An 18,065-nucleotide genomic window follows, 5' to 3' on the forward strand; every position below is an offset into this window, starting at 1 on the left:
TAAGCACCGTAACTTTCATGATATAATTTCTCGGTTATAATCGGTTGTTTCCGTGAACGGCCGACTGTTGTGATGGCAAATGCTGCGGCTGCAATGCATTGTGGGGCAGCATTTTCTCCTCTCCTTTCGGTTAGGGAGGTCCAGTGGTTCCTAAGCTAAAGGAGGTTATAAAGGAAGTTTGAAACCTCCTTTCCTTTCATTTGGAGAATTGGAACGGCACTTATCATGGCTGCCAGTGACGTACTTCCGGGTAATTTCACTCCGTTAGGAAGGTTCCTAAACTAAATGGACTATTGGAATGCAACCCGGGTGCCCTGAGTTAAGGCGGCTGGATGCAGCACAGCCACACCTTCTCAAGATGAACCCACAGGGGCATCACAGAGGGGATAATGGTCCTATTTTTAATTGCATATTTCCTTCATTTTAACGTTTTTTGAATATAGTTTTATATATATAAAAATCCCGATGTTTTAATGATGAAGTATGAAATCATTGCCTGCCTGGCTGTCCCTACAGCTCACATCACACTTGCAGAGAGAAGCATTAACACAGGCTTCTAGCAGGAGCAATGTTTGTGTCAATAGTTAGCACACATTAAACTTGAACTAAAGCTGTTTCTATAGCAACAAGATACAAATCCTGCAATTATGAGATCTTAATCTTATATCAAGATAAGGATCTCGTAATTATTAGATATTTTATGAAATAAGGACCTTGTAATTATAAGATTTTACAATAAAAAAGAAGAAATGAAGGCGTGGTGCTGTGGGTTAAACGTACTATATCAGTGATTATTTAAGTTTGAAATGATTATATAAAGGCCATGTAATACAGAAATACGTTTTATTTAAAAAATAAAAACAATTGGAAGGCTTTTTCATAGTTATTCGAATCTCAAGTGCCAATTATCATATTATTGCATAGTGACTTCTTAATGGTGAGCAAGAGGAATTCCTGATAATGTCATAAATCACATTATTTGATGTTTGTAACCGTATTATAAGTTGTTGCCTTATATAGTCATTGGATGCACAATATCCACAAATATAAGGGTTGGTGCATTCAGGTGCTTGATACCTATACAATATATTCAATGGTAGAACAGATTAATGAAGAGCAGTACTTGTTTTTGTTGCAGGAAGTGGACATGACTGTTTGTACTTAACGTCTCCATGGAGATGATGATGGACTACATGTGCAAGTTGCAGCACCTGAACACATCACGCGGCAGTGATTCATCTGGTCTTAACACCTGACACAATGCATTAAATTACTCTTGGAATGATCACATATATATTGGACTTTCACATTTTTGCACATGGGGCACAAATACTAATTCAATTCGATAATGCAGCGGAAAGTCAGCAGGATTAGTAGGGGGATTTAATGAGCTTTTACCAAGATGGATGCTAGTAATGACTGTAATAACAAGCAATAGGGGTAAAAGGGAGCAACAAAGCCGGTGAGAAGAGGAGAACGTACCTTCAAGGTCCAGCGGTTAAAAACGGTGTTCGATGTGTGTCTGTGTTTGTGCTGCTGTACGCTGACGTCTCACTTTGTATTAAGTGCACCGTTTTTCGAAAATATAAACAGACGAGAAAAATCCAGCCAACAATACAACATGCATTTCTGAGAAAGGGGCGGGGCCAGAGAGAGCACTGACGCACTGACGTAACCATAGCATGCAACGCTGCATTCAGGGGGCCCTTCTCACTTCTCTTATTTTTCATTTCCTCGCTCCTCGGTCTCACCGGAAGATAATTTGTCTGCGCCATCTTGAGTAGCGTCCCAATGGCCTTATTTTTGCCGGAGGACCGAGGACCGAGGAGCGATAATGGAGAAGCTATAAGCGAGGAACCACCAGACCATCCTTCGATGAAATCCTCAGACACTCGCCCCGCCCCCTTACTGTGTATCGCTCACTGATTGGACGAGGCAGTGCATGCACTGATCTGATGCTTCTTGACATGAGAGCAGTTTCCCAGCGGAGTGAAGAAAAATACATGAACCTCACGAGAGTCACTCCTCAGTTTATACCGTGTTTTGTTTCAATTCATGTATCATTTAGTTACAAATATGTGATATATCTGAACAACAAAGTGGTCAAAAATCATTTTATTCATTTTTTGGAAACATTTTCATGATCGCTTTTTTCGTTTTACATTTTCATTTATTGTCATTTCCATTCAGTCAGTCATTAAGTGCTATTTAAAATGTTAATTTGCTACATATCCAAACAAACAAACGAAGTGTGCAATCCAATGAATGTTAATCTAACTGGGTTTTGATAGATAACATATCTCTTTTTCTTCTCTCAATTATTTTATTTCTATTGTGCACTCTAATCAATATTAATCTAACTATTGTTCGTTTATACATTTTAAGAATGGCGTTTATCTTTTTTGAGAATGAGTTCATATTTAATTTAATTTATTTGGGTCTACAACAGATGATACAAATGTTTGTGTCAGTAAATGTGTACTAACAGAGGCGGGGGTGTGTGTGAAAATAACGGGGACAGAGCTGCTGTCAGACGATCAGCTGTGCAGCGTCATCACAAACGGACGTCGCTTCACGTGACGCCCCGGAGGAAAGGACGTCCCATTGCTCTTAAAACTCATTTCCCTGCTTCTCGTGGTTTCCTTGCGTCCCTCCATGCTTCCCTGGTGGGAGGGACTAGTCGCAGGGAAACGACGCAAGGAATCCATTTAACCGAAGTGAGAAGGGCCCAGGGACTCTACAAAAAAATTGTACCATCTTACTGTATGTGAGTGGCCTAAAAAGAACCGGTTGCAATACTGCAAATTACAAATTTAATGTTACCAGCATGGGCGGTCCGGGACGTTTAAGTAATGTAATTTAATAAGGAAGTTACTGCATAAATAATGTATGTATTACCCCAAACTTCTTTTAATGTCCTTTATCTTTGGCCAAAGTAACAAAGTAACTCCTTCTTTATGCATTAAATGTGCCCCTCATTAAATTGTTGGCCCCCAATTAGTCTAGAACTGACCAGATGTTCTTAATTGAGAATCATAATAATTCCCTCAAATGTATACATTTGAAGAAATTATAAAGACAGAGTTCTTAGATTATGACTGTTTAGACTATTTTACAGCTACTTAGAAAGAAAAAAGTTGCAACTTGTGTGATTTAGTGTGAACTGTAATTCATACCACATGGAGGTGGGAGAGATTACCAGCTGGGTAATTTGAGTGGCACATTCACAAGTACCCTACTGTTTTTGAATCCCTAGATAAATATAGGGTAAACATGTTCTGATTTGGTTTTGGGATAGTCTTTGAATAAAGCGTACAGCTACTAGTAATAACCACCAGCTGTGAGCGGACAAAATATCATGTTTATAATGATCATTTCCCACTTTGTGAGTTTGCATGTAACTTAATCTTACACTTTCCATATTTCCAAAATACTTGAAGGCAGCAAAGTGACAAGCGTAAAGGGGGTGTGTCCTTTATATAAACAGTCTATGGGTGTGTAATTTCATTGAATGTGAAGTCTATAATCTTCAGTGGCTGATTGGACGGTACACTTGACAGACAGCCACTGTATGTCTGATAATGAAAAGTCCTATTGACATTATTGGTTGCCTCAGGTTTTAATGCATATTTTCTATCAACACAGTATCAAACACAGTTGAATGTCAAACAAAACAGATATGATGGTGTTACAGGGAACTTTATTTGCACGTTTACTAAAATTATTTGGCTATAGAGGGGCAATCTCTAGTCCAGGGGTGTCAAACTCAAGGCCCGGGGGCCAAATCCGGCCTGAGACTTCATTTTATGTGGCCCACAAGAGCTTGCAAATAATATAATTTATAGTTTATTATACGGTTACAGGCCGCTATACAGAAGCACGTTGCCAATAAACTACATGTCCCACAATGCATCTCATTTTGTGACATGCGCACTGAAGAGACTTGCAATTATTTGCCCTAGACTTTTGCCTTCATACGTAGTTAATTATGAAGTTATTACCCTATCCGATAATAATCCAATGCAGATTCAATAATGTAATATAATACATTATTTTATATATATTATATATTTATATAGTCTTAAAGTTACAACTGGCCCTTTGTGTGCAACCATAATGCTAATGTTGACCACGATGAAATTGAGTTTGACACCCCTGCTCTAGTCAGACGACTCTACCTGTTGATGTTTACAATAGTGGTCATTTTAACAGATCTCAGCTGCCTTATATAGACACACAATGACACAGACTGTCCAGATGTTCAATGCTTCTTACAGGTTTCTTCACATATAACCTCTGGCCTACCTAAAACAGTAAACTAAATAATATATTTGTTAGTCGCAAAATACAAAAAAAATATACATAACAAGGTGAGGTGTATTTGGATTTTTCAAGTGTTTTCTAGTTGTAGATAATACAAATGCAACATGTATCTTTCAATAAGCATCTGTTAAAATATATATTCTCCTCTGCAAATTTCTTCTTTAACAAGCACAAACACATGGACTGATTGCATAAGTGGTAACATCAGTTAAGTCACTGAGTTTGGGGCATAGAGGGTGAAAGTTTTAGATTAACACAAATAAAGAAATATTGGATTCAAACGCAGATTAATACTTAAACAACGGTAATAATGTAACACTATTGTCTTTTTATATTAGTAAATGCAGCAGCAGAAAGAAATGCTGAGGCTAGATTAGATTTTTCCCAGTGTACAAACATGTTTACAATGTGATCACTCTATCAAGCCTTACACAACCTGATCAAATGTAGTGTAATTGCATCAGTGTGACTACAGTTGGCTCCTGGAAAGGTATACATTGGTGCTTGTTTACAGTGACTTTAACTGACTGTTAATGCTGGTCAAAGTGAACTGGAGCAAAAAATTGACTAAGAAATGGGCAGTAATTGACGGACACAGACAGATGAGTTCATGCCAATTTCGGTATAAATGATTGTTGAAAAAGTTTAAAAGAGAGCCACACAAATTCACCGTAACTCAGATTTTAGACAACACATTAGCTGATTATTCTATCACGTTCACCCTCCTGCTCCCTACATACTGTAATGTCACATGGACAGACTGAGTTAGTTAGTTAGACAGAAAACAGCCGCGCCCTCAGTATAAACAGTTGTCTCTGACTGTTTTCCAAATCCACCCTGCCTAACTCTCAGACTTTTAGTGGCAGATGGCCACGAGGAGACGTTTAAAATCACCGCCGCACTCGTCCTTTATGGCGTCCTTCAGAGACACATCGTACTTCTCCAGGTACATTTCTTTGATGGTCTCCAAGTCATACTGTTGGCAACAAGAAAACACATCTTTTACATTCCCCTCATTTTCACTTTTAACTTATTCTTTTCTTCTCCCTTACCAAACTTGGTTCGCACTTAGTATAGTAATTCTGCAACTTTGCAATACAATAAAATAATGTCACATATGCTGTACGAGAGACAGTAATTTATTTATCTGTACTTATTTGTTGATCTTTTCATGCAATTACCTCAGAGCGAACCACGATGATGCGAATAAGGGTGTCCTCGTCAGTGCCCGCTCCTTTCATCGCAGCGTTCAAACGTCTGGCAAAGTAGAGCTGAGGGTTCTTAGCAACTCTTACTGTGGGGAGGAAATAAAATAAATACAATAATTAAGATATCAGATTTCAGGACATACACTGGGTATTTTGACAATTAACACTTTGTATTATTTACTTACCAAGAGCTTTGTAGCATTTCTTAAGTGTCCCTGAAGTCTCATTCTCAATGACATCCAGGATTTCAGTTCCACAAAGCTATGGAGAGAAAATTGCTAGTCAAATCAAAGCACTGGGAATGAGTGGTTTCTTTTTCCAGGTCTACAATTTCCTCTAATAGAAGGTGCCTACTTGTTTAAAGCCCCTAGAAAAAGTCTGACTGCACGTGCATGAGAAGCAACAACATTTCTCAAGGGTAATGTAAAGACACCACCCAGGATCAATTCACATGCTGGCTGAAGATTAGATTTCAGGTCATATAAACTGATATGCAATATCACTGCAGCTATCTATGGACAGAGTGACACCCTAACCTACCTGCTCATATATCTTGAAGGTGGCCTGGAGCTGCAGGTAATTTCTGGAGGCCAGAACGTAGCTGAAAGTGGACTCATCTGTCCCAAAGGAGCCCTCACCAGCCTGCATCAGAAACGGAAAATATTAATGATAATATTCAGGATGAGTTACGGTAATCTGCCATGAGGATATAATGAATTATATTTGAAGTACCTCAAACAGGCAGGTAGCATCCGACTCGGCCAACTCCTCATCCACCTCGTAACTCTCGTCTCTGTCGCCCTGGAAGACAAAAAAGCAAGATGACTTCTGCTGAGGCCTTCAGTAACTGTATCTGGCCTGCGTTTCACTTATGAGAGGGGGTCTGGATTGTGGCCAGTGTGTTTGTGTGTGTGTGTGTGTGTGTGTGTGTGTGTGTGTGTGTGTGTGTGTGTGTGTGTGTGTGTGTGGTGTGTGTGTGTGTGTGTGTGTGTGTGTGTGTGGACTGCTAGGGCAAGGGAGAGTGAGCTCAATTTCAGTCCTACAGCAGACGTAAGGAGTTTAGTTACTCGAGCGGAGAAGAAACTCATGGCCTCTTACCTGCATTAGAGCTGTGAGCAGGTTTCTTACGTCCCCGCTGGTCTCCCCTTCGATATCTGCTTCAAGATCACGCTCATGCACTGAAAGACACATTGTAAAGTAAAGATCAAATAAAGCAAGTTTAATTTAAGCCTCAGTGTTTAGACAAGCCCAGCCCTAGATACTATCGTGCCAAAAAGTTTGGCATGTTTGGCATGCAACCTCTGTTTCATTTGTAATGAAAGTTGGTTTGTGAACCCATGTTCCCTTAACCAGCTTAGTTCAAAGTATATCTGATTTCCTTCTTAAAACACCAGTATATGTTCATGTGATGTTCTTAGCTTCGTTAATGATGGATTCCTGCCTTTATGACTACCAGTTTTGAGTCAAGAAAGCATATTTTACACTTCACTGATGCCAAATTGGAATGTTAACTGAGAATGTACAGCAACTTAAAAAATAATAATAATAATGATTACAAATCAGAATACAATAAGATTCCAAAGGGTACTGTTGAAGAATCAGTACATTGACAAAATAAACTATTGGATTTACAAAAGAGGGGATAAGGACTAGGTTCTGTGTTACAACTTTGATTCTTTATTTACTACTCCCTATATAAAGGGCAGCCAATAGTTTACTCATTAGTGCCAGTAAGGAACTATCACATGAGGAAAATAAAATTCCCCTCAGGTGGTACAGCAGGTTATTTATTCTAGTGAACACATGGAGTCTACAAGAAAACAGTAAAAAAAACTTCAAATATTGTGGCTAGCTTGGTTAGCAAAATGCTAAATGTTGTATCTGGCCACAGCAAAGCACCAAGGTTAGCCAAAATGATAGCTAATGACAAATAGCAAACAACCTGATAAGCTAACTTGCAACCACAAGCACCAAACGTTTCTCTGCCACAGCCACTCAAACACTAGCTTCATTTTTTACTTTTCAGAATACCATAGCCTACTAGAAGGTGCCATTGAGAAACTATTATTTTTGGTATATTTCAAAGAATGAGTACTTGAGGGCTAAGTAACCCTTAAATAATGAAAGAATAAATCACTTGTTACAGTCTACGGTACATCTGTCAGAACTGCTATCATGTCGAACAGGAAGCTGCAGCAGGATGGGCCTTGACTAAACAAAGTGTGACTGAAAACTACACGGCTAAAAGTCCCAGAATAGTACTGTACTTTAGCCCTATGTAGGTCCCAATGAGTCACCCATAGCCATTTCCTCCAGGGTTCATAATACAAGGAAGGGAAAAAGTGACATTAAGTGATGTATTGGGTAAGAGGTTAAACAACTGCAAAGTATGATTAATAAGCTACATAAAATATTAAAAAACATATAACAACAAAACGGATGTGATGGATGTGGCATCAAGTAAACTAAGGTAATTGTATAAAATGGCTTACCTTGAAAGTAGTATTCCTTGAACATGGCGATGTCCTATGGGAAACAATTATATAGAATGAACACAAATCTAGAATATTTTACAGTAAAACATCATATGCTTATTTAATTATTGTATAGGGCCTGAAAATAATTTGGACATAATGCCACACATATTGTTGATGATTAATTAATAAATGAGTTGAACTGTTTTTGACTTGTGACTGACAGCGTTGGTGGCCGTGCAGAGGATCTCCACCAGGGTGTCTTCATCAGTGCCCGCCCCCTTCATGGCCTTCCTCAGCTCCTTCACAGCGAAGACTATGGGCAGGTCCAACATGGCGAGGACGGCGTTCTCAAAGCTCCCTGCCAGCTCCTTCTTCAACACATCCACCAACTCCTATTAGAGGGAGAGAGAATGTCATTGTTATTGGTGGAAGAGGGCAGAAACAGAATATTCCAAATACAAATGTAAGTGGTACATTTCTGTGAATAACTGAATGACACTCACATCATCATACTTTTCAAAATATGCGTTTTTGATTTCCTGACGCTGATCTGCACTGCGGTCTGCCAAGATGTCAATGATGGCCTGCTCATCAGTTCCTATAGAGAAAATAAAACAGATGCGGTACAAGGACAAACAATGTCTTACAGTTACATAAGAAGAATTCAATTCAATCTTTCCATCTTACCAAACCCTTTGCAGGCTTTGCGGATGGCCTTGATGTCAGCAACGACATCAAAATCCTCATAGGGCACGATTGTTGGCTGAGGGAATAACAAAAGATTGGTATATAGGCAAAGTGAAAATCTATAAACAGATTCTTATAATAATGTACTTATCAAACTTATCATTGTTTCCGTAATTGAGGATCAGAGCGGTTTGTGATAGCAATGCAGGAGCAGCTGTCAGATGGGGGAGGGGAGGTCGATGACACAATGCTTGGGTGGAGGAATTTCGGGGCCAGAAGTCTTAAACAAACTTGGTGGGGGCCACATGAATTACTGGCAGCTTCCATAGTGTGGGCCAGGGGCCAGCAGGGGACTGAGAGGAGGTTCTAGTGACCTATATCCCTCACATTAAAGAGTTGAATCAACTTTTTACGAGAGGATCTAAAGTAAACGATTGACAAAATCTTCACAGAATGTTTGACCTCACCAAAACCTCAATAGAATTGTATTTATTGTTTGTTAGGTAATGATAATGTTGGAAAATGGGGTACTAGGGTTATCTGTCGCCACTTTTTTATAGCGGGTGGCTGGCTCCTCCACATTAACTTTTTCATTTCTCAAAATAACAAACATTATTCCTAGGGATTAGGGTTATTTAGAGAGTCTGACAAAAACAAAAATATTGCGTATTTAGAGTCTGAAAAAAACAATAAAAAGTGGCAACAGATAACCCACAAGTCCCGAAAATGTCATTCATGCTTTGCCACTTAGTATTATTGAAGTTGCCAATGAGGTGAAACAATAGATAAATGAGCACAGAAAGACACATATCTGGCAATCATGATGAACACCCTCCCCCCATCCTTGCAGTACTGCTGATTTACAGAGAGCCCTGCTCATTCATTTACACACACAAACACACACACACACACACACACTCGTCTAACGGAGCTGTGATGAATTCCGCAGAGGAGTGGCCCCTTCCACTGCGTAAACCCACTCTGCTGTCTGTCACACGGTGTCAGCACCGACGTTTACATTTAAAGAAACACCGAAAATATGAATCTGACACCATAGTGCTGAATATCAGTTGAAATAGTAGGATATTAATTAAACTACTCTTTACACGTGTAGGCTATAGCTAAGTCTAAACTGCAAACTGTTAAAGATCGTCTCTAACCAAAGAGTGTGTAGCACACTGTGTTAAGACAATGGTACCTACTTGACAGTTGCCCATTTTAAAGATGTTCGTCCGGTTTCAGCTGGTGATCTGATGGCTAAAAGAGTAGTTTGTACAAGCTAACTTCTTCTCCTGATACGAGGCTACGAGCTGCGGCCCAAAGAAGCTGAAACCAGCGTGTGACGTCACCACGGAACGCTGCATAGTCCGTTAGATTAACCATTTACATCCTCACCACAATATGGTCAGCAGCTAGAGAAATACTCAGATCCTTCACTTAGTTTAGGGAGTAATACCAAAGTGAATACAAACTCTGTCACAAATGATAGTAGTGTTTTCAAAATCGTACGAAGTATAAGCTTCCAGATCTACACAAGTAGGTTACCAAAAATGAAAGTCCTTATAATGTATAATGGTCCTTGGTCCATTTCAGAATTTTATAATTCGAATAATAATTTGTGATGCATAACTTTGTAAGATTCAGGCGATGGTAACAATCACTTGTTTAATTCGTATTTATACATAAGCATGTATTAGCTATTGTGTTACTTTGGTTAATCATAAAAACATGTCACAAAATAAACAAGTCGAGGCAGCAGTAGCCTATAGCAACCCCATTGTTATAAGAGCTAAAATGTCTGTTTTTGTCAATGTAGTCTGGTGATTATGAAGAAAGCATGGGTAATGCACTGACTATGGATTAGTACCTCATACAACCCCACTTAAAACAATCCAAACCACATGTTTCCCTTTAATTAAATAATACATACATTATATTACAGGGAGTATCAATAGATCCTATTGATATTATTTTAGGAGAATATAACTAATAAACTAGGAGTCTAATAATGATAAATGACTAAGTATAAAGAAGGCTTTAGTGAGGTTACCACTGAATATAGGAGACATATAAGCTTTATTGCAGTGACTTAACAGTATGGGTAATGATTTTTCACCCACCTGACATGACACATGGTCAAGCCAGAGTTAGACATCCTTCAGCCCTAATTTACTTCACTTTCTTTAATGGCCTTAAGTAAAATGCTAAATCCCCTCTTGTTGATGTAACCGACTATTAACTCTGACCTTCCTTGACCCGAGCTAACTGCTGCTGCTTGGATCTTTCATGCTGGTCATGCAAAATGAAGTGGAATGTTTCCCATATTTGTAATTCAGTGAAACACGTCATATGACCCAGAAAAGGAAATGAATGAATTTATGAAATACCTTAAAAACTGATACTCTTCTTTCACCCAACTAAACAACCATAATTCACTAGTTGGTAAAAGCTCAGAAAAAGTTATAATATGTTGAATAGTTGTTTAGTGTGTAATTGTTACGCGCTGCAACAATGACCCAAAAGATACATCTTCTGTAGAATTAAGTGCTTTATGTTATAATTACCAACCTCGCCAGCCTGCGCTCTAAACATTGGTATTTCACTGTCCCTACATCATAATTACTTACCCCCTACTGAAGAGGAGAGCCGCTGCTGCCTTCCATAATAAAGCCCTTTGGTCTGTATAAACGTAATACATGCACACAGCGTATGAGTAACCTGCTTCCATTAAGAGCTTGCTCCCGTCACACTAACTGAGCCATGCAATTACATGAAGATGATTCATCCTTTTTTCACTGTATAATTATCTGGAGATAACCTGGAATGAGAAACTTTAGGGAGAAATTGGTAATTCAAACAATATAGCTGTTTATGTCTGACTGTATGTAGGCTGTGTGTATGTACGACACAATTACAGTAACAACATATTCAGGGCGACAGTAGGACTTAAATCAGCAAAGACAACATTCACTGACGCTGATGTCATCTCAAACTTTCAAGCAAGGCAGGATCAATCTTTGCAGAGTTTGTGTCGTGACTATTATGAAACACAACTTTAAAACTCATGTTTCAATGTTGTTCCAGTCAGGCTCACAGTTGTCTTGTAAAATAGGGTTTCTGATTTGATTTCCTATTCCTCCTAACATTAGAACTCTTAAATATTATATACAATTTTGAATTAATAGGAATAGTTGGAAATTGTTGGGAAATTATGCTCCTCTTTGCTTGCTTGATGGGAGTTGATGAAGATGAATGAAACTAGAGAGGGGTGTATCAATCTTCTCATCTCATTAAAATGCCAAACCGTTCCTTGAGGACTGGACTTTATCCAAACTGCTGCAAGATTGTACTTTCTAGTGATTATTTAAGGACTTGACTTCAGTGCTGCTGAGTTGCATAAAGTAAATCCTCCAACTCAGTTTGTTTTGAGGTGAAGCAGTACTAGAAACAATTGTATGATTATGTTATTTAAATATGTCTTTTTTGAGTGTCAACTTGGACTTGCTTTAAATGACTTATATGTATTCCTTATTAAGAATCAATGAAGGCCTCTCTTGGATTTAGAGTTCTCGGGTTGTTCACATTTTAGACTTTTCGGTTGAAGTTTATTCACATTCTGTAATTCTTTGCAACCATCAGAATTTGCTGCTGAAACAGCCCATATATCCGATGTCTGCAGAGAGATTACTTTTTGCCTGTCTGCTCCGTAGCCCTCAGTTCGGGGATGTTATGGTCTTCATTTCAGAGGTGGTGGAAGGGGGTCCCAGTGAAGCCTCTATCACGGATCTGGAAACAAAGGCAGCATTCAGAAGAGCCGGCCAAAGTAGCAGGCTGTAATGTTATGCTGGCCCAGGACCCAAACTCAGGTTTCACACAACTTGTTTAGAGTCTGACAGGCTCCTACTGTTAGGATCCACAGACAGAGGTTTTGACTTTCACCTGCAACTAGACTAATACTATGTGTGGAAAGAAGGTCAGAAAGATAGTTTAATTCAAAACATATTTTGGGGTGACCAAGCTATGCAGGAGTCTCAAGTCTCAATGGGAGGAAATCACTTTTTCCCTCTATTTTTCCTTACAAATTCAAGGACTGCAGGAGCAGTTTTCTTGTTTAGCACAATAGCCACAATCCTCATTTGTTACAAAATGTGTGTGTGGCTACAGACTCTCTTTTAGTTCCTTTTTTTCTAAGCCAGTGCGATCAGAAGACATTCTGTGAACACTAGGCTTTTGTTACAGTAAACAGTGCATTGTTCACCTGCTCCTGGGGTAAAATCCCGGCAGTGTCGAGGTTTCTGCTCCGTTTCACTGTACCCTGCTGGTGGTTTTGGGCACCACTTCTTGGCATCCCCCAGGTTTGCTGCTGGGTCTCATTGTGCTGCAGATGTTGGGGAAAATGTGACACAAACATTAATTACTAATCTATCAAAGTGATCAAAAAACTACAGGGCAAAATTCAATACTGTATTATAAGTATTTATACTATACAAAACAAAAATAACAAACTTTTTGATCGTCAACAGCCTTTTTATGTCTCTCCTTTTCCACCTGTTGTTTCCTCTCTTCTACCTGCAGGCACAGGTCTTGGTAATACTGCCTTTTTTCCCCCTAAAGAAAACACAACATACATTTGACACAGGCACAATTGTCACATAGAGTTTAGTAATGTCTGGAGTAATTATACAGAGGACAAAATACATAGTAGGACCTCTTTAGACAAATGCAGGCTCATTCCGGGGGCTTCATTCTGATCAGCAGCTGATACTGAGGCTGTTCCCTGGAAGAAATAAAATCTCAGCACACTTAGTATTTGCTTAGGGTGAACACTGCTAGAAATGGATCAACATCTACATCTAGTGGTCATATCCACTAACTGCAATCTAAATGTGCCTTAAAGGATTGGTCTGGTAAGATCCTGAATGTTCTAACTGTCTAACAAATCCCCTAAAATACAAACGAACAAGGAATGTATCTAACTAGAAATCCCGATGTCTTATTTCCCTGTGCAATTACTGCCACAAGAAGTACTCAGATCCTTTATTTAAAGTCAAAATGCCAAGTTCTTAAAATATCCCATTACAAGAATAGTTTTAAAATGAAAAAAAGTTAAATTACTCAGTATACAGATTGGATATTTTAGCAGTAATATGGTTTTATTATATACACTATTATGTTTTTCTTTCCAACAAATACATGTCATAATATTTAAGTGTTTCTCAGGGTAAGGCCAATTTGAGTTACTTTTAAAATAATAGGTAAAGTACAGTTAAGTATTGCAACATGTCAGGTGTTGGGTATATGTACAAAGAAGCTAGCAACTATGAGTGTTAAATAAATGTAGTAGAATACAAATATTGGCTTGTAAAATGAAGTGGAGAAGAAGTACATGTAGCAAGAGAAAGATACAAAATGGCAGATATTTGGTGAATTTCCAATAAAACTTACAGTGATGGATGCATGAACTGATCGGGGCCTTCTGGGGTCGGAGCCTTCCAAACTTACAGTCCCTTTCAGTGTTAGTATTGGCAGAGGAGCTAGGAAAAAATGAACAATCAGGAAAAAGTCAAATTAAACTGAAATGGTTATTTTCATGTTGACAATGCTGACACCCTTATATGTTTGAATTGAATAAAACATATTCAAGAAGAAGATTTCCCTTTTTAACATTTTACAGACAAAAATATACCCTTTTTTGTAAGAACAGCACTATTAGTATGCAATGTAAAACACAGCAATATATTTGATCCATACATCGCCAATATTCAATATTATTTTGTGATTTTTTTGCTATGTCATTTTATCTTTTTTTATTGTCAATTTCAAGCCCTTTTCGAACAGAGTCTAAATGACATGATTTAAACTTAAATTCCACTTTGGTGAAATATGTTTCAAATTCCAATCCTTAATAGCATGGCTCAGAGTAAGCAGGGACTCGCATAACATATATCAATACATCTATTTGGTAGCCCAGACAGTCTCCTGTAAAAAGCCGCTCTATGAGTTATCCATTTAGCTCCCAGTGAGGCCCACTCATAAGTTGTACTATGAGGCTGACTCATGTTCACTCTCAGGCTGTGACTGCACACACACACACGCTCCCCCAGGCTCCCCATGAGTGGAGGTGTGTGTGTGTGGGGGCTGGATTGTACTGTCATAAAGACAAATTATTTCTTCATTAAGGATTCATAACCTCACTGTATAATTACTTCAATGATCCTGTAATGTGGACTTCATCCAATCACGGTTCTCCTTTAATTATGAAATCTTTATTTGAATTTTATCAAAGAAAAACACAAAAAACAGTTGTAATTATCTGTCTGCATGTATTATGTCGTTATTGTGTTTTCCCTCATGTAGCAGAAGCTTATTTACAGTCTTTGTGCATTTTTGTAGTCCATAATTAAAGCAATTGCATTTATTAAGTGTAAAGCTAGCTCAGACTTATTCACATGTTGTGTTTCATTGTTGATGATCTTAAGAAAAGTTGTATTAAGTTCCTTTCAATCACATTATATACTCTTCTTTAGAAATATATAAATAAAAAAGGTAGAACACCTACAATAATCAAGATGACTGGGTAAACTCCCTCTGCTTATGAAATTGATGTGATATAAACAAAAGCAATAGAATAACCTACTAAATTAATGGTGAGCATGTTGTCAACTATCAGTCTTTAAACATGCAGCAGGATATTGTAATCTAAAGCTGCATCTAGCTCCAAAAATATGTCGAACAGATCTGTAAAACTGAGTTTCCCCATAAACAATCATGCAAAAGCACCATTTTAAATATTGTGTTTACCAGGGATGCACTTAATAAGAAAACGACAGCGTTCATCATGAAGAAATCTTTAAAAAATGACCAATCGATTAAAGAAAACTGAGTCAACTTATCTATTGCTATTTTCATGTTATAAAGCTATTTTCATGTCAAGTCTATATACTTTTGTCCTCACACTTGCAATAAAGTTTCATTATCTTGTTTGTCCTTGTGTTATCGTATAGCTTTGGAGCATTGTAAAACAACCTGAATACTACACCATCACACACGCGCAGAGTATGATCCATGTATTGTACGCACAAATGATTGAGAGGGAATAACTAAAAGTGTGTGAATGATCTCACATTGGTCCCTGAGAGAGGCCGCCTCGTTCCCATCAGTCAGCTGCCTGCATGCTATCTGGAGGCAGACAGGGTGAAGATAAAACACAGTTACCTTCTGGAAATTGCTATAATTGAGTGATTAAGACCAATGACGTCAAATGAAAGCGTTTTTTTTTTTAATATACTGAATGAACGTTCACTTAGCCCCATTCACACACGTCGGTATGAGTGTGACTCACCAGCGCCATGGCCTTGGGCTTTGTGCTCAGCATCTGTGTTTGTGCTGCAGCAGTTGCTGGTGAAAGACAGAGTGGTGATGGAGAGTCAAAAAGCCTATTTTTGCACCTAAAAACAAAAATAAATTGGATTATTAGACGAGTGGATCTGCCTTTGTCCTTTAGTGATGTATCTGCTTTTGCCAAAACAGTGCAGGGGCCATAATTCACCATTACTGTGATGATTAGGCCTGACATAATGAGATTTTAACTTTTTAAAGTACATCTTCAGTTTTAACCAACTGTGTGTGACTCACATGCAGGATTCGCTGTCCTTACAAAAACACGAAGAAAGTTCAAAGGACACTACAGGTTTGGATGTTTTCATCCCCAACGTCAACTCAACCGTCTTATTCCTGGACTCCTCACCCTTTCTCCTGCCCTGTTGAAATCACACAGATTATCATAAAATACCATACTTGAAACTGGAGAAATAAGGTTATGACAAGTTTATTTATCTCCCATGGTGAAAAAGTTTAAAATGTCTGCAGCTGACAGTTTAAGATCAGTCAAACAGCTTAATGTTGCACCCTTTAAAAAAATAAAAATAAACAAACACATAACTTAGAGGGGTGGAATAAAAGTGTAAGCAGAGGTGGGAGAAGTACTATGATCTTGTACTTGAGTAAAAGTAGAAGTATCAGTGTGTAGGAATACTCTGTTATAAGTAAAATTCCTGCATTCACAATGTTATTCAAGTAAAAGTACAAAAGTATAAGCATCAAAATATACTTAAAGTACCAAAGTACTCTGAGTGTAAGTGATTAAAGCAAGTAGCAGAGAACTGTTATTGCATATTAAGGAAAAGTATACATGTATACTAGCTTTTACAAACCACTGCTGATCCAGCTGGGCACTGAGATAGTTTCTCCTCATCAAATTCCATGGTTTCCCTTAGAAAGATAGACAGATACATGTTATGCACCAGCAATTGCAATTTCATTATTACAGCTTTAATAGAAGTAGTGTCTACACACAATACATCTGACTGCTTTATTAATGCAACTTTTGCTAACGTTTCTCTAAATTTCAATTCGTTCTTTAGAGTTTTTCTTCTTTTTTTTTAACCTCAACCAGTGTGCGAAATACGGGGGGGGTCCGGGGGAGCTCGACTCCCCTGATTAACACCTGAGCCCCCCTGAAAGCCTCAACAGCTACATTTGAGGGGGGTCTCAAATTATATTAATATTTATTTGCCACTTGCAATGGTCACTAACATGTTTTTAAGACTACTATGTCCAGTATTTACAATTCAAAACATGTATTCATAAATATCTTTCCTCGCATCATTCATTCATATGAACGTCAGAATATATAATTATTTGACGGCACCCCTGAAGACGCCAGACGGCGCCCCGGTTGAGAAACGCTGCTATAGTATAGACTACTGATTGTCTTGGCTTGCATCCATGGAATATTGTATAGGAGGTCTACTGCATATTGAGAAATATTCGACCAGGCCAATATTGCGCAATAAACGGGAGATGGGGACCCCCCCGATTATTGACGTGTATTTCGCACACTGAGTCCTCAACCTTTCACTTAAATAAACAGAAGACCTAAAACATTGACAAAATCACTACGACATGTAGTATTTAACTGGTTTTCACCAAATACAGTCTATGGTTTTCACACATTTAACTGGTTTAAAACATTTACCGTTGCTATGATGGGTAGAGTTGAACAGGTACACCGGAAGTAAACTGAGGTAGCGTGGAGCAGAGCCATGGCTCTGGCGTGGAGCAGACACGCATTTAGTTTGTAGTCATTTAAATTCAGCAGAATGATAACACTACATACGTCATCAGCTCATAACGTCATGACGTAAGTTTACCCGCCGCTAGGGGGCGGGGCCGAGCTGAACGTCTACTCTGGTGTGGAACGAGAGTTGGGAAACGTACTAAGTACATTTACTCAAGTACTGTACTCAAGTACACTTTTCGAGATACTTGTGCTTTACTTGAGTATTTCCATTTTACGCCCCTTTGTAAT

The 18,065-nt window shown here is 38.4% G+C and overlaps 3 protein-coding genes across 4 annotated transcripts in view; all 3 read right to left on the bottom strand.

The window, feature by feature from the left end:
• The window catches only part of myo3a (myosin IIIA), a 107,675-nt gene extending 106,038 nt beyond the window's left edge, over positions 1-1,637 (bottom strand). The window contains exon 1 of the mRNA XM_034214037.1: positions 1,483-1,637. The gene's annotated coding sequence lies outside the window, so the exon portion shown is untranslated. The remainder of the gene's footprint in view (positions 1-1,482) is intronic.
• Positions 1,638-3,603: 1,966 nt separating this feature from the next.
• anxa13 (annexin A13) lies at positions 3,604-10,043 on the bottom strand. The gene is made up of 11 exons (XM_034214143.1): positions 9,898-10,043; positions 8,696-8,771; positions 8,512-8,606; positions 8,230-8,400; positions 8,024-8,057; positions 6,630-6,709; positions 6,264-6,332; positions 6,072-6,173; positions 5,717-5,792; positions 5,505-5,617; positions 3,604-5,299 (listed from the first exon to the last, which is right to left on the bottom strand). Exons 1-11 carry the CDS (start codon positions 9,910-9,912, stop codon positions 5,180-5,182), a joined length of 951 nt encoding a protein of 316 aa, XP_034070034.1. The 5' UTR covers positions 9,913-10,043; the 3' UTR covers positions 3,604-5,179.
• A 240-nt stretch (positions 10,044-10,283) lies between these two features.
• LOC117544760 lies at positions 10,284-17,862 on the bottom strand. 2 transcript variants are annotated; one of them, XM_034214145.1, is made up of 10 exons: positions 17,733-17,837; positions 16,909-16,966; positions 16,331-16,455; positions 16,038-16,143; positions 15,820-15,874; positions 14,141-14,229; positions 13,404-13,472; positions 13,202-13,303; positions 12,954-13,073; positions 10,284-12,481 (listed from the first exon to the last, which is right to left on the bottom strand). In XM_034214145.1, the coding sequence occupies exons 2-10, from the start codon at positions 16,957-16,959 to the stop codon at positions 12,437-12,439; spliced, it is 762 nt and encodes a 253-aa protein (XP_034070036.1). In that variant the 5' UTR covers positions 16,960-16,966; positions 17,733-17,837; the 3' UTR covers positions 10,284-12,436. The 2 variants fall into 2 exon arrangements, with proteins under 2 accessions (XP_034070036.1, XP_034070035.1); XM_034214144.1 differs by lacking the exon at positions 16,909-16,966 and having other exon boundaries at positions 17,733-17,862.
• Between the last annotated feature and the right edge of the window lie 203 nt (positions 17,863-18,065).

This window comes from Gymnodraco acuticeps, unplaced genomic scaffold, assembly GCF_902827175.1.
Source record: "Gymnodraco acuticeps unplaced genomic scaffold, fGymAcu1.1, whole genome shotgun sequence".
In the NCBI taxonomy this organism is placed as follows: Eukaryota; Metazoa; Chordata; class Actinopteri; order Perciformes; family Bathydraconidae; genus Gymnodraco; species Gymnodraco acuticeps.